Genomic DNA, 14928 nt, shown 5'->3' on the forward strand with positions numbered 1-14928 from the left:
AAGCTTAAACACTAGTTCGCAGCCATTCGCCGGTAGCAGTGAACTTGTGGCGAACAAACATGAAGTTCGCTGGAAGTATACCAGAAATCTTTCTTTACCATATTTGTATATCACAGGAGATCCAAATACTCCCTGGTAGCGGTGAACTTGTGGCAAATGAAATTACAGTTCGCTGCAAGTATACCAAAGATCTTAGATTTTATTATATACTGCCTCGTAATGTAGGTGATCTTGTCATTTTGTATTAACTGAATTCAAGATTAATCCATAGCAAGTTTTAAAATTTTACTAAGGAATTATTCTTTTTGTTGATGCACATTTGTTTTCTAAAATTGATATTATACTTAAAGCATTAATGGTTCTGTAACAGACTACAGCGGCTATAAGCTAAAATAACACTAAACATGCATGCAGGTTAAATTTTATACAATTTTATTTACAATACAAAAATTCAATCATCAGCTACCATTTCTGGAAAGTCCATTAGATCATGCCATTTCTCACTGGAAATTAAATCACTGTCATCATCTTCACTGTAAAAGATTGCCTCTTCGATTAATCGTTGTACCGCCTCAACATTCGCAGGTTCTTCCATACGTTCTTTAATATAATAATTTATTGAATCGCCATCATCTGATGTAACTTGTGACTGGGCTTCTCAAAATTCTTGTACATCAGCTGACAGCTGGACACTTTGCTTTCTTTGGTGGATTTTTCTTTTCAGAGTGCGATCTAGGCCTAGCTCTCCAAGTTTGTCTACTCTTTTTTCTAAATGCTTGTCACTATTGCCATCGTCTACAAAAATGATTAAATATACGAAATCAATATATATATTATTTAATCATATATAAATATATTTAGTCAGACTGTTTATATCAGCTAATTACCCCCCCCCCCCCCCCCAATGGTTTGCCTTCATCATTACATACATTGCATGGGTATTTCTTTAGTAGCTTCATTTTGCTGAATCATTCAATAATTAAACGTACTATCTAGTAGTTATACCATTCACCTCAATACGTATTGGCCTGCAAAATATTGTATGCACTCACCAGCTGCAAGGTGCATGGTCATAAACTTCCGAGTTTTGACACAATCTGAGCATTTTAACTGGTAAATATATAGTATAATAGCTCACTATTATACAATATATACACCAATTTGCTCAGATTGTGTCAAAACCCTGTCATTAATTCATATCGTCACCCGTATTATCAGTTTCTACCTTATATCAGTATAAGCAAATATATTATAACATTACAGAATACAAGAAACATCTACTTACCTCGTAAAGAACCGTCCATTTTAAATGTTTATAAAATATGTTCTTGAATGCCTCGCAGTCACCAACTACTAGCTGAACTTGCAAGCAATTGTCTCACGTTTCCAAAATGAAACCGAAAGTAAACACGGGGCGAAGAATTATAAAAGTTGTAAACCGAATACTTTGAATACTTAAGTTAGATTGATAATAACACCATTTTATAAAACTATTTATTTAAAATAACAAAATCCTTTTGTAAAATAAAAGAAATTGTTTAAAGAAAATGCGTATCAGCATGCTAAACTAATTTCGTTTTGTTTAAAATAGTACCTGAGAACTTTCGATTTCTTCCGTCTCCATCACCCAGACGCTTGTTTTTATCAGATGTGCGTACGAACGAGTCGATACATCTTGATGATCAAGACTATTCAAATTGACGCGCGCTACCAATTCGAAGTAGTGAAAATTTCAAGAGAAGGCCAGCATGTCGAGAAGAAGAGTTATACTCCCAGGGAGATTTGCCGACGAAAACAGTAAGTTCATCATAGATAAGAACATGCATTGGCTGCATTTGTTAGTGTAAAAATACATTTTAAATTTGACATAACCATCGTGTTATTGGACATTCACTTTACATGTTACGACGTACTCTGCTTTATGCAAAACCATAGGCCTATGTATTTTTATTCTGTATATATCTGTGTGTATACGTCTGAAAAGTTCAAAACTATTGAAATGGTTTTGTTTTCTAAGGGTGGTATGTGATACAATTCTCGCAGACAAAGAACTCAGCCCCCTGGTATAGGCCTAGTAAAATCAAATCAATTAGAGGAGACAGGGGAAACGAGGGAGGAGAAAGTCCAAGCACCTTAGACAGATGGTGTCATGTATCATATGGAGATATTGAATTTGAAAGTGGTATGTTGATTATGATAATTATAATAATTGTGTTTGTGTCAATAAATATCTAGGCCTATTTGTATTAAAATATTCACAAATATATAATTTAACCAATAAAATGGCATTTATGCTGTTATGCAAGTTAATTAAAATATTGACAATAATAATTTAATTGGTATACACGTGTGGTAATTAATTTGGTTAGCACATCGGGCACACTCAAACTAGTAAAAACTTGGTCCGGATCCGGTCTAGTTTATTTTGAATCATGGTAGCCCATCTGGTCGTATTTATACAACACATTTAACAATAAAACCAAAGTATATCCAACTGAATTTGAAATTTCTATAATAACATTAATGTTGACAATAACTTTAATTTACAGTACTCATCGCATTTCACTCAATATCTTGATGTTCTACCCAGAGTTATCCTTCCTATCGTGCTCTCTAATGTACTATGCCCTCTGGTAGCGTACTTTACGACAACAGGGAAGACAAAACCCCACTGTTTAAAATAAGTTATTAATATCTTTTATGAACCAAGAGTTGCAGAAAAAACTTGCAATGATTTTGTTGCAGACACCTCTTAAATTGGTTATGCTTTGAAAGGTGAAATCAGAATGAAAGATATTTTAAGAAATTAACACTATTCTTGTAATTTGAATTATGTTTATTCAAATTTCATTTATCTTTGTATTTTTTTTTCTTACAGCATTTGCCATTACAACATTGGGGATGGTCAACATAGACATTCATGATTGTGAAAGCCATAAACACAAATAATGGAACCATGTACTGTGCTGTTAAAGAAAATAGACTATCTAAGTAGACGTCCAGTGCATTATTTCATTTAATTCAAAAGTCAACATTGTGTAATTTTTTTCGTGGATGACATTGATTATTTGATCTGAATTTGCAAAAATTGGATTGAGTGGGAATAAGTGCTGTGATTTCAAATGAAAGCCATGATAGACACATTGCTTTTTCATCCAGATGTAAGTAAAATCATAAATGCATGTTTTCAATTCATATATTGAAAATTCAGTTTATTGGAAATGACTGTGACTTGTGGGTAATTGTTTTTTTTTATTATTATTATTTATAATTAAAAAACTTATATTATTGAGAACAGTATAAATCTATGGCTAATTCTCTAAATTTGATGTGTTTTTTATGCATATTAAATCAATATAAATTGATTTATTTGTTATTGATGGTGTTGCATATAGTCATAGATTATACTTTAACTTGGTCTAGTGTGTAGTTTTATTTGGCAAGGTAAAAGACACTTTTCATGAAAGAAACCTACAGGCTACTGAAAAGTATTATCCTTTTAGTCACTAGCTGACTAGCTGTAATTTTATTCTAAGTAATACAGGTAGAAAGAGGTGTGGTGTACCAGTTTACTAGACCATGGTGATAGTCCTTATGGTAATTAATTTACTGCTTTCAGTGGGTTAAATTACAAGCATGCATGAGATATGAAGAAGCAGCAGTGATTACATTCTTTTAAAAATAACCATTGATATTTTAAAAATGAAATTGTCATCAACTGATTTTCTATCATAAATCATGTAAATGCAAGTCATTCCTCTTTTAATTAACTGATATGAATGCTAGATGCAAGTTCATAATTAATGTATTTATGGCCATTGGGAGTTTTAGGGATGTATATTTGAAAGCTGCCAGAGGTTTGCCACAAACTATATTAGGCTATCTGAAAATGTTTGCCAAAGGTTCGCCGCAAAGTGTATGTGGCTATCGGAAGTTTACCAAAGGTTAACCGCAAAACTTCACCAGAGGTTCACCATAAACCATTCCATATATGGCAATCTCAAGTTTGCGGCAAGTTTACCGCAAACTTCATTTGCATGGTAAAAAGTCGCCGTAAGGTTGCTGCAAACAATCTGCCATAACCTTGCCGCTAAGTTTGCAGCAGATTCGCCGCAGTACTTCGCCAGAAGCCTTATTTTTTGGTAAGGGACATTTTGTATCATAACATGACAAACATGCGCTTCCGTATGACGTCATTGCATGACTGTTATATATAGATCATGGAGGTACCTTAACAGAAAATGTAAAAGTAGCACATTATCCCAAGATTTAAATATTGGTGTAACTGGCGATAATGACGGTAAAATACCCATACTATATCAGAATTACTGATAGAATCCTACCACTTTCAATAAGAAATGATTATTGAACATTTACACACGAAACCATCTTCATGTAGCCCATGTTTTACATTTTGCACTGATGCTATGCAGTTTTCTTAACAGACGATTCTATCAGTAATTACCGTGTACATTAGGTTATGATCTTTCACACAGTGTATAAAAAGTCTCTAAAAGTATGCGGCGTGGTGTGTTACTTTTGCAGTTTTATTTCAGTGTGTGACAGAGGAAAATCGGATCGACATGCTAAATGGAATGTTTTCCCCGTTAAACAAAATTGTCAATGAATGGTATCAACATACCTTCTTAATATCAATAAATTCTCAGCATTTCACGTATACAGTGGAGCCTCGTTAATCCGGACAATTTGGTTCGCAGCAAAATCGTCCGGATAAATGAAGCGTCCGGATAATTGAATCGCATATTTTCTAACTTTGCATAAGTAACCAGTAAGTGTCTACTTTATTGATGCATAGTGAATTAAACACATTCTATCATTGGATTTAACCATTTGCATTAGTAAATAAATTAATATAATGTTAACATTTACATGTATTTCAAAGCACTAAAATTTAATGTATGTGTTCAGTGTATTTGCCTGTGCTTACATTGTACATGCATATGATCCCTACAAATAAATATACAAAACTGTGTACCGTCTGCACTAAAACAAATAATGAATCACTTTATGTAACTATAAGTAAATAAATCATTAGTAACTAACATAATCATTTACACTTCAAACATTTCATCACACTTTTATTTCTTAAAGAGGCCGGTAATTTCCATCTGTCACGATTCACGGGTTCGGCGGTCTGTTAAAACAATCTTCATCGTCCAAAGTTGTATAAGAATTTCGTGATTATCATGTCAATTGACAACATTCTTTAACCAAAATTCAATCTGCCAGAGTTTATATTTCTTAATCTATAATTATCCAAGACAATATCGGGAGAACAAAATCATTTAAGCTCGTAATATAAAGACCTACTACTGCTTTGATCTAGTCACGCGCACCTATTATTTTCATGATGCGATAATAACGGAACAAAACTCGGGTGAAACTAACATTACAGGTACATACAGAATTTAATTGTCATTTTCCTTAAAATGGTAATTTTCTCACTTCTACCCAGAGTTTAAAAATTCGAAAGCAATAAAGCTCTACAACATCGTAACAAGAATCAATCGTACACAGGTACATTCTACATGCGTGACATTCTAAACGTTAAAAACTTATACTACATATACATGTGCATGAACATACATGTATATTTCACGCCAATCAACAGTATAAAATCCAGAATCTAGAAGTATAATCTACACTCTTTGGATGTGAATAAGCCGATATCAATTTACGAATCAGTACAACTGATATGTGTAGCAGTTAAAAAATTATCATTACGGCATGATGTTTAATTTATTAATACTATTAGGGTATTGATCAAGACTACAAAATAATATGCTACAGATTTATTTACAAAATTCAACACTACACGCAATAAAGATCTTACACTGCTTGAAAAAACAGCTTTACAAAACTTTACTTCGAAAGTAAATTTCATTAAAGGTGTACCAATATGCAAGGTCATCTTTGCATTAACTTTACGGAAAGTAAAGGTGTAAAGGTTACCTTTACAAACACTGAAATGTGATTAAATATGACCTTTCACATTTAATGCTATAAAGTTTCATCTTTAATGAAATTAAATATGATTTTCTTGTAATAGTTTTTTTTTTATGCCATCTTTTTTGACCTATCAAAGATTACCTTTACAAACACAGAAATGTAATTAAATATGACATTCACCTTCAGTGTAATAAAAAGTCATCTTTACTGCCAATAAAGATTATTTGGTAAATTATTTCTTTAGTGCCATCGTTTTTCAAAACATCAAAGGTTACCTTTACAAATACGAAAATTTAATTAAAAATGACCTTTCACCTTTTATGTAGTAAAATCTCATCTTTAATGCCATCAAATATTATTAAGTTTTGTTTTAACGCTTTTTATGATATATTGGCTATAACCTATGTTGTGGACCTATAAATCTGTGGAAATGCCTTGACCAACTTTTGGATATTTCTGTTAGATAACTCTACACTTGCTTTTTTTTCTACAGCACACGGATCGGAATTTTCAATTATATTTTATCACCTTTGGGAGACAAACATCTGCTTTTTTCAAACATATCATGCATCATAATTATAAATTGAAATGAAACTTAAATAATTATCTGTTCATAATTTATTTCACAAAAAAGCAGCAGGTAATAAAAGGTCACAAACAGAAAATAATTAAAAAAATAAAAGTAAAAAACGAAATCTAAACTAATTACATGTATGTCATGAATATATGAATAGGTTCATATGCATGTGTATGCATAAATAAATTTTCTAGTACGAATCTAAAATTTACTTCACAACCATGAATAATGAGCAATAATTAATATAAATGTATTAACTAAATGATTCAAATAAGCAAATGAAACAAAGCAGAAAAATAATACACCTAGAAAATGAAACATGTGTTTTTTTCTTTGTATACATCTTCATCCTTTACATTCAAAAACTTAAAATTATGTAAGAAATTCTGGTTACACATCCTCTTTGAAGAGGAATTGTCCACTCTTTTTTGTTGACAATAGAATTTTGTAAATAGGACTATAAAAACCTGGTTTGCAAAAATAAATAACTTTATCAGTAGGACAATGTTTACTTTATGTGTCCAGCATCAAACAAAAACATACATCAAAGAGGTATATTGTAATTTTGAGAAAGTAGGTGTATATACATGTTTGCTCTATGTGTCTAGCTTCACACATGAACATGTATGTGCTGACTTCACAAAGCGATATATTGTGTATGTTAGAGAATGTAGGTGTATATACATGTGTGCTCTATGTGTCTAGCTTCACACATGAACATGTATGTGCTGACTTCACAAAGCAGTATATTGTGTATGTTAGATAATGTAGATGTATATACATGTGTGCTCTATGTGTTTAGCTTCACACATGAACATGTATGTGCTGACTTCACAAAGCAGTATATTGTGTATGTTAGAGAATGTAGGTGTATATACATGTGTGCTCTATGTGTCTAGCTTCACACATGAACATGTATGTGCTGACTTCACAAAGCAGTATATTGTGTATGTTAGATAATGTAGATGTATATACATGTGTGCTCTATGTGTTTAGCTTCACACATGAACATGTATGTGCTGACTTCACAAAGCAGTATATTGTGTATGTTAGAGAATATAGGTGTATATACATGTGTGCTCTATGTGTCTAGCTTCACAAACAAAGTTGTGCATTTATATTAATATGCAGTTGTTTTGACCTTATAAAGGGGATAATTTACAAAAAAAAAAATAGTAACAAACAAAAAGTATTCTCAACAGTCATAGTTTCCCACTACAAAATATCCTATGCAAATATAAACTGTGACATAAAACCTTTTTTTATGTAGCTTGCTAAATGTTTCAACACAAAAACCTTTCTCTAGGCATCACAACAATAACATTTTGTCCTCTTACTTCATCTTTTGCATATACAAATTTAGACTTAATTCTTTGTACAGGTATATACATTGACGGTCCCTCTACATCAAAAAGATCACAACTCCATGCTTCAACTGGCTTTCCATAGTAATTTAGTACTTGTTCATTTGGCCTTGCAAACCAACTAACTCGAGCTATTAGATGCACACAAGATTTCTCATCTATCATAACATTGTGCAGTAGAATATTCTCGATTTGTCCTGGTCTAGGTGAGAGTCCCATATCTTCGTATTCACAGATCTGTCCATCATCTTTATGCCAATATGCATTTATCATTGAAGACCTGTTACTCCTTCCCAATTTGATGCCTAAAACTGAACCAAATATATCTACATATTTTGTTGATCTGCAGGTACTACAAACAGTGATTCTACTTTCGTCAATATTTGGATATAAAACATTGTACATTCTTTTTAGAAAAAATACCTCTCTTTCACTTAAAATACAATTTTTCAATGTTGATATTTTTACATCATATGAATCTATTGTCCAACTCAGTGATTCAACACGAACATCTTTAGATGACATTTTGACAAGATCATAACTGGCACCTGTGTTCATCAAACTTAAAGGGAACGTAGGGTATAAAAAAATATTTTCACATTTCAAATACTAAATATTTAGTAATTAAGTCCACTGGTTATTTCCATTTGATTGTAATCTGTTGTGTAGAAATCGGCTATTAAATATAGCTACACATCATCTGCTGGAGGCTACCATTTTGCAAGATAAAGTTATCCCTCTTTAAGATATTTCCCACAATCCCATCTGTTTATGACGTATACCGGGCAATTGCCTCTCAGTGAAAGCATCTTATCATGTCTGACTGCAAAGGATATCAATATGAGCCTGATTATAATGAAGAGGAATTATTAGCAGATTCAAATGAAAACACTAATGCATTGGGATAAATTGATGAAAACGACACTCTTAATTCTTAAACTTTTAATTTTGTATTCTTTATACAGGATTGTTCATTATCTTCACTTCTTCATTCTTCACTTGAACATTCCTTAGCACATATGATGGACAATGACTGGGCAATTCTATCTGTATATGTTGCACAAAGTTGGTTTATTCTTCAATATGGATTGAGAGTGGGATATTTTTGTCACTATTCATGTCTTCATTGAGCTGAAAATATAAAAATGAAATCAAACCATTAATTTATAACTTTAGTAATGAATTTTCATGAAAGTGCATGTACATGTATATGTATTTCACACAACAAAGAGTTTATTTTTCATAGTAGTTTTCTCTCTTTCTGATTTATTAGTACATCTGTTTACAAGAGAATCTTACAATGTGAATCTGTATACAGCACAAATTAGTTGATTATCACTACACCCCTGCAGTAATTGCCACGTAAATGTCAAGACTTGAAAGATTAACTGCACAGGGGGAATTAAAATGACCTTGGTTGTAAAACTTTGTTGATCATTTAATAGAGAAGTGCATCAAATTACCTGTTTCCTTAGATGCTGATAGTCCAGGTTGGTCAATAGGTTCTGCATATGAGTTTTCATTGGTTTCCAAAAGAAAATGGATTAGCTGAAAAATAATGACTAATTAATTATATATACTTACTTCATATATACTATACTTCATATATACTATACTATACATTTGTTTACTTGTACATTTTCAATTTCTTTAAAAACAATAGTATAATACAAAATGTGCTAGTGCTGTGATGATTTTTGAAAGTATTACATGTATCCTGCTTTTCCTTTTCCTCATCTTTTTGAGCTATTTTCTCTTATTTCTTTAAGGCTTGCTGCCATCAAATATTTTAGTTACTGCATCTTCTTTTTAATAGGTTTTGGTGTGTATCCCAATATCTTAACTTAAATAGATATTAATTTAACTTTGAATATTTAAAAAGCAGTGTTTACCCATCCCTTCATATTTAGCCTGTGCAAAATGTTCACTGGATAAGGATAGATTAAATTAGAAAATCATTATATAAGTAAAAGTTTGTTGTAAATAAACTCTGATTATACACATTAAGAATTATTAGTATTTACTGAGTAAAAAGCAAATATAACTGGTACTTACCCTGATATCCTCTTTAAAAGACTCTTTCTCAAAATGCCGTTCAAAAACAAAAGATTCATTTCCAAGGTTATGTATCCAATTATTGCACAATGTTCATAGTTTTGGGGGGAGATCAGGGATGCTAAAAGGTAGATACATGTATTCCCTTTCCTTTGACCACAGTGCAAAATTTCGCTTGAACTCCCGACATTTAGATCATAGATACTCTGTAACCCGTTTAGTGCTAGGCACAGCAGTTGTATTGAATTGCCGCATACACGTCATCAGCCGCCATGATAAGAGATTCTCCCATTCAGCTCAGTTTTCAGTGTAAATGACAGATTAAATCTTGTTATCAGCAGCAATTATTTTTTCTATGCTAGATTTTGTTGTCTGCATGGTACTAGTTTTCACATATCAAAATTTGATTTTTGACCCTACGTTCCCTTTAATGTTCCTCTTTCATTGTCTTCATGTAAAACCTTTAGTTTTTGAAAGTCAGATCCAAATTGTTCCTCTAAGATTTCATCAGAAAAAAGATCAACAGCATGACTGTTTTTTAGAAACCTTCTCATCAACTGAATTTCAATATTTCTTTTGTTAGTGGGTATTGATCCCAAAATCCCATTTTCCCTCTCAAAGCTAAACAGCCAAAATGAGTACACAGGTCCAAAGTCATACAAACACTTGTCAAGATGAGCATGCAAGTGCATATTTGGAGTAATACATTCACTACCAAATGCCTGTTCTACTTTCTTACAAAAAGAAATTAGTAAAAGATGTGCAACCTTTACATTATTTTTTGACAAAGTGCGTGTACAGAGTATTTTACATGCTAGTACAAATTTCCGCCAGTACTCCAAATGCTCCCCTGGCAAAACCCCCTTTAATACATAGATAGAAAAAAGAACTGTCCAATTTTTGAACTGATCTGCATTAAAGGATCCAAAACTACTAGCCATTTTCTGGGGAAGCTTTCCTACATCTGATGGACAAAATATTTTTTCAATTCGTTTCTGTATTATATCAAAATGCCCAGGTAGTAAAACCTTGTGATCTTTCCATATTAAAAGCATTCGCTTTGCAGTCCCCAAAAACAGATTGTGCATAGGGTCAATGATAGTCATTGTAACAGGGTCAAAATATTCTAATTCTAACAATACAGAATATCTCACTCCATATTCTTTCTCCAATTTTTCCCTACTAGATTTTGTTTTGCTCTTCACAATTTTCCTTACAATTTCTTTATGAGCTTCCAAATTTCTATGTTCCCAAAGCGACATGTCGAATCCACCATAATTCTTTTCTCCCACCCCACCTTCAAATGTCCTCATGCACTTGTTGCAGCCTTTAGTTGCTGCATGCCCTAAAAATCCACATAATTTTCGACTTGCTGGAACATCACAGCCAACACAAATTAATGCTAATTTGAATGTAACAGGCTGTGATGGCGAGTTGAAACTTTTCATACAAAAACCATTCCAAGCTTGTTTTAGTTCTTCAACTAAGGGCTCAATAAATGTATTTGTGGGAGGCTCTGATTTCATATCAGGAATAAGACCAACTAAAATGACATTTTTCTTTTTAAATCTTTCAATTATTGGCAGGTTTAAAATGGTCAAATAAATAGCACCCACAGAATAGTTTGTATGTTTAAATGGCTGGAACCAATCTACGTTTAACATAATGCCATAATTACGTTTTGAAGTGAAAAATTCATATTTTCCTCCATTAAAACATTTCCAAACATTGCCCTCGTACACATCCATTAGAACTTCATCTGGTACATTTCTATTGCGCCAAGATTCACACAGATCTTCAAAACCCTCTCTGTTTACCAAAATTTGTAAACTTTCTTCAATGCTCTTATAACAAAATTTTTTTCTAGGTATAAGTTTTTTCTTACCATTAATAGTGACTGATTTTAAAAGAAATTCCCCACAAGGTTTTCGAAAGTGCCTAAGCGCATGATTTGAAACAAAACATTTGTACATTTTTTAGACGTTTCAACACCTTCAATAACATCTACACACTCTGAAAAATCATAAATAGCAAAACATTTGGTACATACTGCATATTTTCGAAACATATCATTTCTAAAGGAAATACTCTTATTCAACTGATATAAATTTGATGGAAACTTCTTGTACAATTCTTGAGTAAATTCAGAAGTAGCTGACACCAAGTACAATACTGATTTGACAAGAAGAAGTAAATATGAAAAAGCAAGATCAGACACATAAAACAAGGACTGCCAGCGCAATAATACTTTCAAAACTGAAACTATCAACAAATCTATATTATCTAAATCTTGATTTGAATCTTCCTCCTCCAAAAGGGAATTGACATCTATGTCACACAGTTCCTCTTCATTGTCAGAAGACTCAGAAAAACAGATATCATTCACTTGAACATTATCTTCTTCTTCCATTGGAACATTGTCAACTTTTTCATTTTCTGTACCTGAGTTCTCTGATCTCTCTGTATGTGTCAAAGAATTCACAAAAGGTGTTGCTTGTGCTATACTAACATCATCACTGGGACACTGTGTTTGATTTGCTGGACAGATGTGTCTCAAAAGATGTCTCCCAGAATACTCCCCACCACAACCAGAACATGTTTTGGGTTCCCTCCGTCTCCTTTTTCGTTCCATCTGTATTACAACTAGAACTTATAAGGTTCCTTCAGGAAAACATGTCTTTTCACTGAAACCAAAAACAAAATACATGTACTATTATCCAATTTTCTCCTTCATCAATCAACTGAATTACCTACCTGATATTGGTGCAACTAAATATGGGGAGGAGTCAAAGTTTTGTGGGAAATACACATATTTATTCTTTCCAACATAGTAAATTATTCTTAATAGTATTTTTCATAACTCTTTAATCTGCATGCACGGATCTAGAGGGGGTCCGGAGCCCCCCCCCCCTTTTTTTGAATTTGCGAAGTTATTAAATTCACATAGTAAAGTATCTGAAAAAAAATGACATTGGACCCCCCCCCTTTAGAAAACGTGAAACCTGTAAAGTTAGTAGGGTAGGAAGAACCTTAATAAGTAGAAAAGTTGCTCAACCCCCCCCCCCCCCCCCCCCCAAAGCTGGCCATCAAGAAGTAGCTATTTTAACTTGACAAATACTATCAAATGCAATGAATTGTAGGCCTCGGTACCTATGCTATGAGTTGGAAATTTCTAACAGACAGACAGATGGACATGGTCACTATACCATAATGCATCCCATCATAGACGGGCAAATAAAAATTTAGTAAATTACATAGATTCATACAGATTCTTTTTATCTTTCATGTATAAGCATTATCTCCCTTTGAAAAGATCAATGATTAAGTTTATTGGCCAATTAATTGGGCTGTAACTATATTAGAATTTGAAAAATATGACAAAATTTATCTTAACTTTTGATTTTGAGTTCAACGTGTTAAGTTTCAAATCGTAATATGAAAGAGCAGTCAAAAACAAAACTAATATTTTGTCGGAAAACAAATATGTTTAGAGTTCTGACTTGTTGATAATAATAATAAATCTACATCAATCATATATCAAAAAAGGAAATATATATTCTTACCAATTCCATCAACAGTGTTTACAACATGACCACTGCTGTATTTCTTTATGTCAGCCTTTGCTTTCACATATTTTATGAAGTCCTTAAAGAGCCTATCATGTTTCAAGTCATCTTGTTCTGCAATAAAAATACACATATAATAAATAAATAAATATCAAAGGTTCTGCTATTGGTAAAAAATAAATCCTTCAATTGGTCTCAATTTTTTTTCAATTTACCTAAAAAAAAAACCACTCTTCAAAATTGAATTTCATTTGATACCACAAATAATTCAATTTTAAATTCATAAGAACTTAAAACTTCAAGGTGAATGCTACCCAACAATCTGGAATTGGATGGTATGTCAAAAACAGATTAGTGAAATGCCTAATGTCACAGCAACTTAATAATGGAGCATCAAAAAAAAAATAATGAACTTGTAATTGTATTTAATTTGTCAACCCACCAGATTAAGAGATATGATCTCTTTTGAATCCAGTTATTGTATTTCATGCTTCATATTGATGAGATTGATGCTGTATTCTATCACAGTTCACATTAGTGTTTAGTAACAATATTGTGGTTGGGAGACCACTGTTGTGCAATAATTTACTAACTTGGATTTCTATAGACAAGAATCAGTTCAAATTTCAACAAACTTCCCTTGATACTGGTATCCTCCCAGCCAAATCCTACTTTTTTTAATGCATGGATTACATTTTTTCAACATTGAAATAAATGACAAGTGTAATACACCTCATGTTTTCTATTATAATTTTTTGAAAACATAAAGCTGCTAAGTTGCCTTGGATTATCAGTGAGGTTTTTACATAGATAACTTAAAATGAAGGCAGAGCACTGAATCATATGTTTTACTAAACACCATATGCATACCATTGTCCACTGGAGGTTCTTCAATTTCTCCACCCGAGGGACATTCTTCACCAGTCAATGATTTCTTTTGCCGATTTGCTTGTAGCCGTCGGATTTCCTTTTTCCTCAAATGCCTTCTTCTAGTCTTTGCCTTTACAGCTTCTGCACTTTTTCTTCCCTTTTCTTTTTCCATAGATCTGGAAGTCACATGTCAACAATTACAAGAATATCAGTTTCAACAGTAAGCTGGGGATATATTAAGTCATAATGATGCAATAATGAATATAAGAATATACATGCATATTATCTTTCAGTTTCCTGGCACGTATATAGTTTAGAAATCTTAATATACATAACTAACAAAGTGATACTTAGTACTTCATCTTATCAAAAATTCCTCCAAAAAGGCAATCCTTAAAAAGGTGTTTGTTTGGGATTACTGCTTGGAGGTTTTAGACTCAGAGGGGAGGGTGGGAAATTATTTTTAAATATTTTTTCTTCAAAATTAAAATCAAATTTTAAAAAAGTATCTTTCTTTCTTAGAGAA

General features: G+C 32.3%; 1 protein-coding gene, 3 long non-coding RNA genes and 1 pseudogene across 5 annotated transcripts; 1 reads left to right on the forward strand and 4 right to left on the reverse strand.

The window, feature by feature from the left end:
* Positions 1–409: 409 nt before the first annotated feature.
* LOC130053065 (uncharacterized) lies at positions 410–1405 on the reverse strand. Its single transcript, XR_008801522.1, has 2 exons — positions 1286–1405; positions 410–795 (listed from the first exon to the last, which is right to left on the reverse strand). It is a non-coding gene; the product is annotated as an uncharacterized LOC130053065 (long non-coding RNA).
* Positions 1406–1889: 484 nt separating this feature from the next.
* LOC130053066 (uncharacterized) lies at positions 1890–3363 on the forward strand. The gene is made up of 2 exons (XR_008801525.1): positions 1890–2182; positions 2879–3363. It is a non-coding gene; the product is annotated as an uncharacterized LOC130053066 (long non-coding RNA).
* A 5475-nt stretch (positions 3364–8838) lies between these two features.
* LOC130053056 (uncharacterized) lies at positions 8839–10173 on the reverse strand. Of its 2 annotated transcripts, XR_008801519.1 has the most exons (3): positions 9967–10173; positions 9375–9754; positions 8839–9042 (listed from the first exon to the last, which is right to left on the reverse strand). It is a non-coding gene; the product is annotated as an uncharacterized LOC130053056 (long non-coding RNA). The 2 variants fall into 2 exon arrangements; XR_008801515.1 differs by having other exon boundaries at positions 9375–10173.
* Positions 10174–10382: 209 nt separating this feature from the next.
* LOC130048113 (uncharacterized) lies at positions 10383–12691 on the reverse strand (annotated as a pseudogene).
* Positions 12692–13472: 781 nt separating this feature from the next.
* On the reverse strand, positions 13473–14615 carry LOC130053053 (uncharacterized). Its single transcript, XM_056159593.1, has 2 exons — positions 14403–14615; positions 13473–13646 (listed from the first exon to the last, which is right to left on the reverse strand). Exons 1-2 carry the CDS (start codon positions 14572–14574, stop codon positions 13504–13506), a joined length of 315 nt encoding a protein of 104 aa, XP_056015568.1. The 5' UTR covers positions 14575–14615; the 3' UTR covers positions 13473–13503.
* Positions 14616–14928: the final 313 nt, after the last annotated feature.

The sequence above is a fragment of the Ostrea edulis genome, chromosome 1, assembly GCF_947568905.1.
Source record: "Ostrea edulis chromosome 1, xbOstEdul1.1, whole genome shotgun sequence".
In the NCBI taxonomy this organism is placed as follows: domain Eukaryota; kingdom Metazoa; phylum Mollusca; class Bivalvia; order Ostreida; family Ostreidae; genus Ostrea; species Ostrea edulis.

What these genes read in the sequence shown, in the direction of transcription:
- LOC130053053 (XM_056159593.1), bottom strand. Translation starts at nt 14,574, where the DNA reads ATGGAAAAAGAAAAGGGAAGAAAAAGTGCAGAAGCTGTAAAGGCAAAG. An exon ending in AGAACCTCCAGTGGACAATG is followed by an intron (nt 13,647 to 14,402) that starts GTATGCATATGG and finishes TTTTTATTGCAG; the next exon opens with AACAAGATGACTTGAAACAT.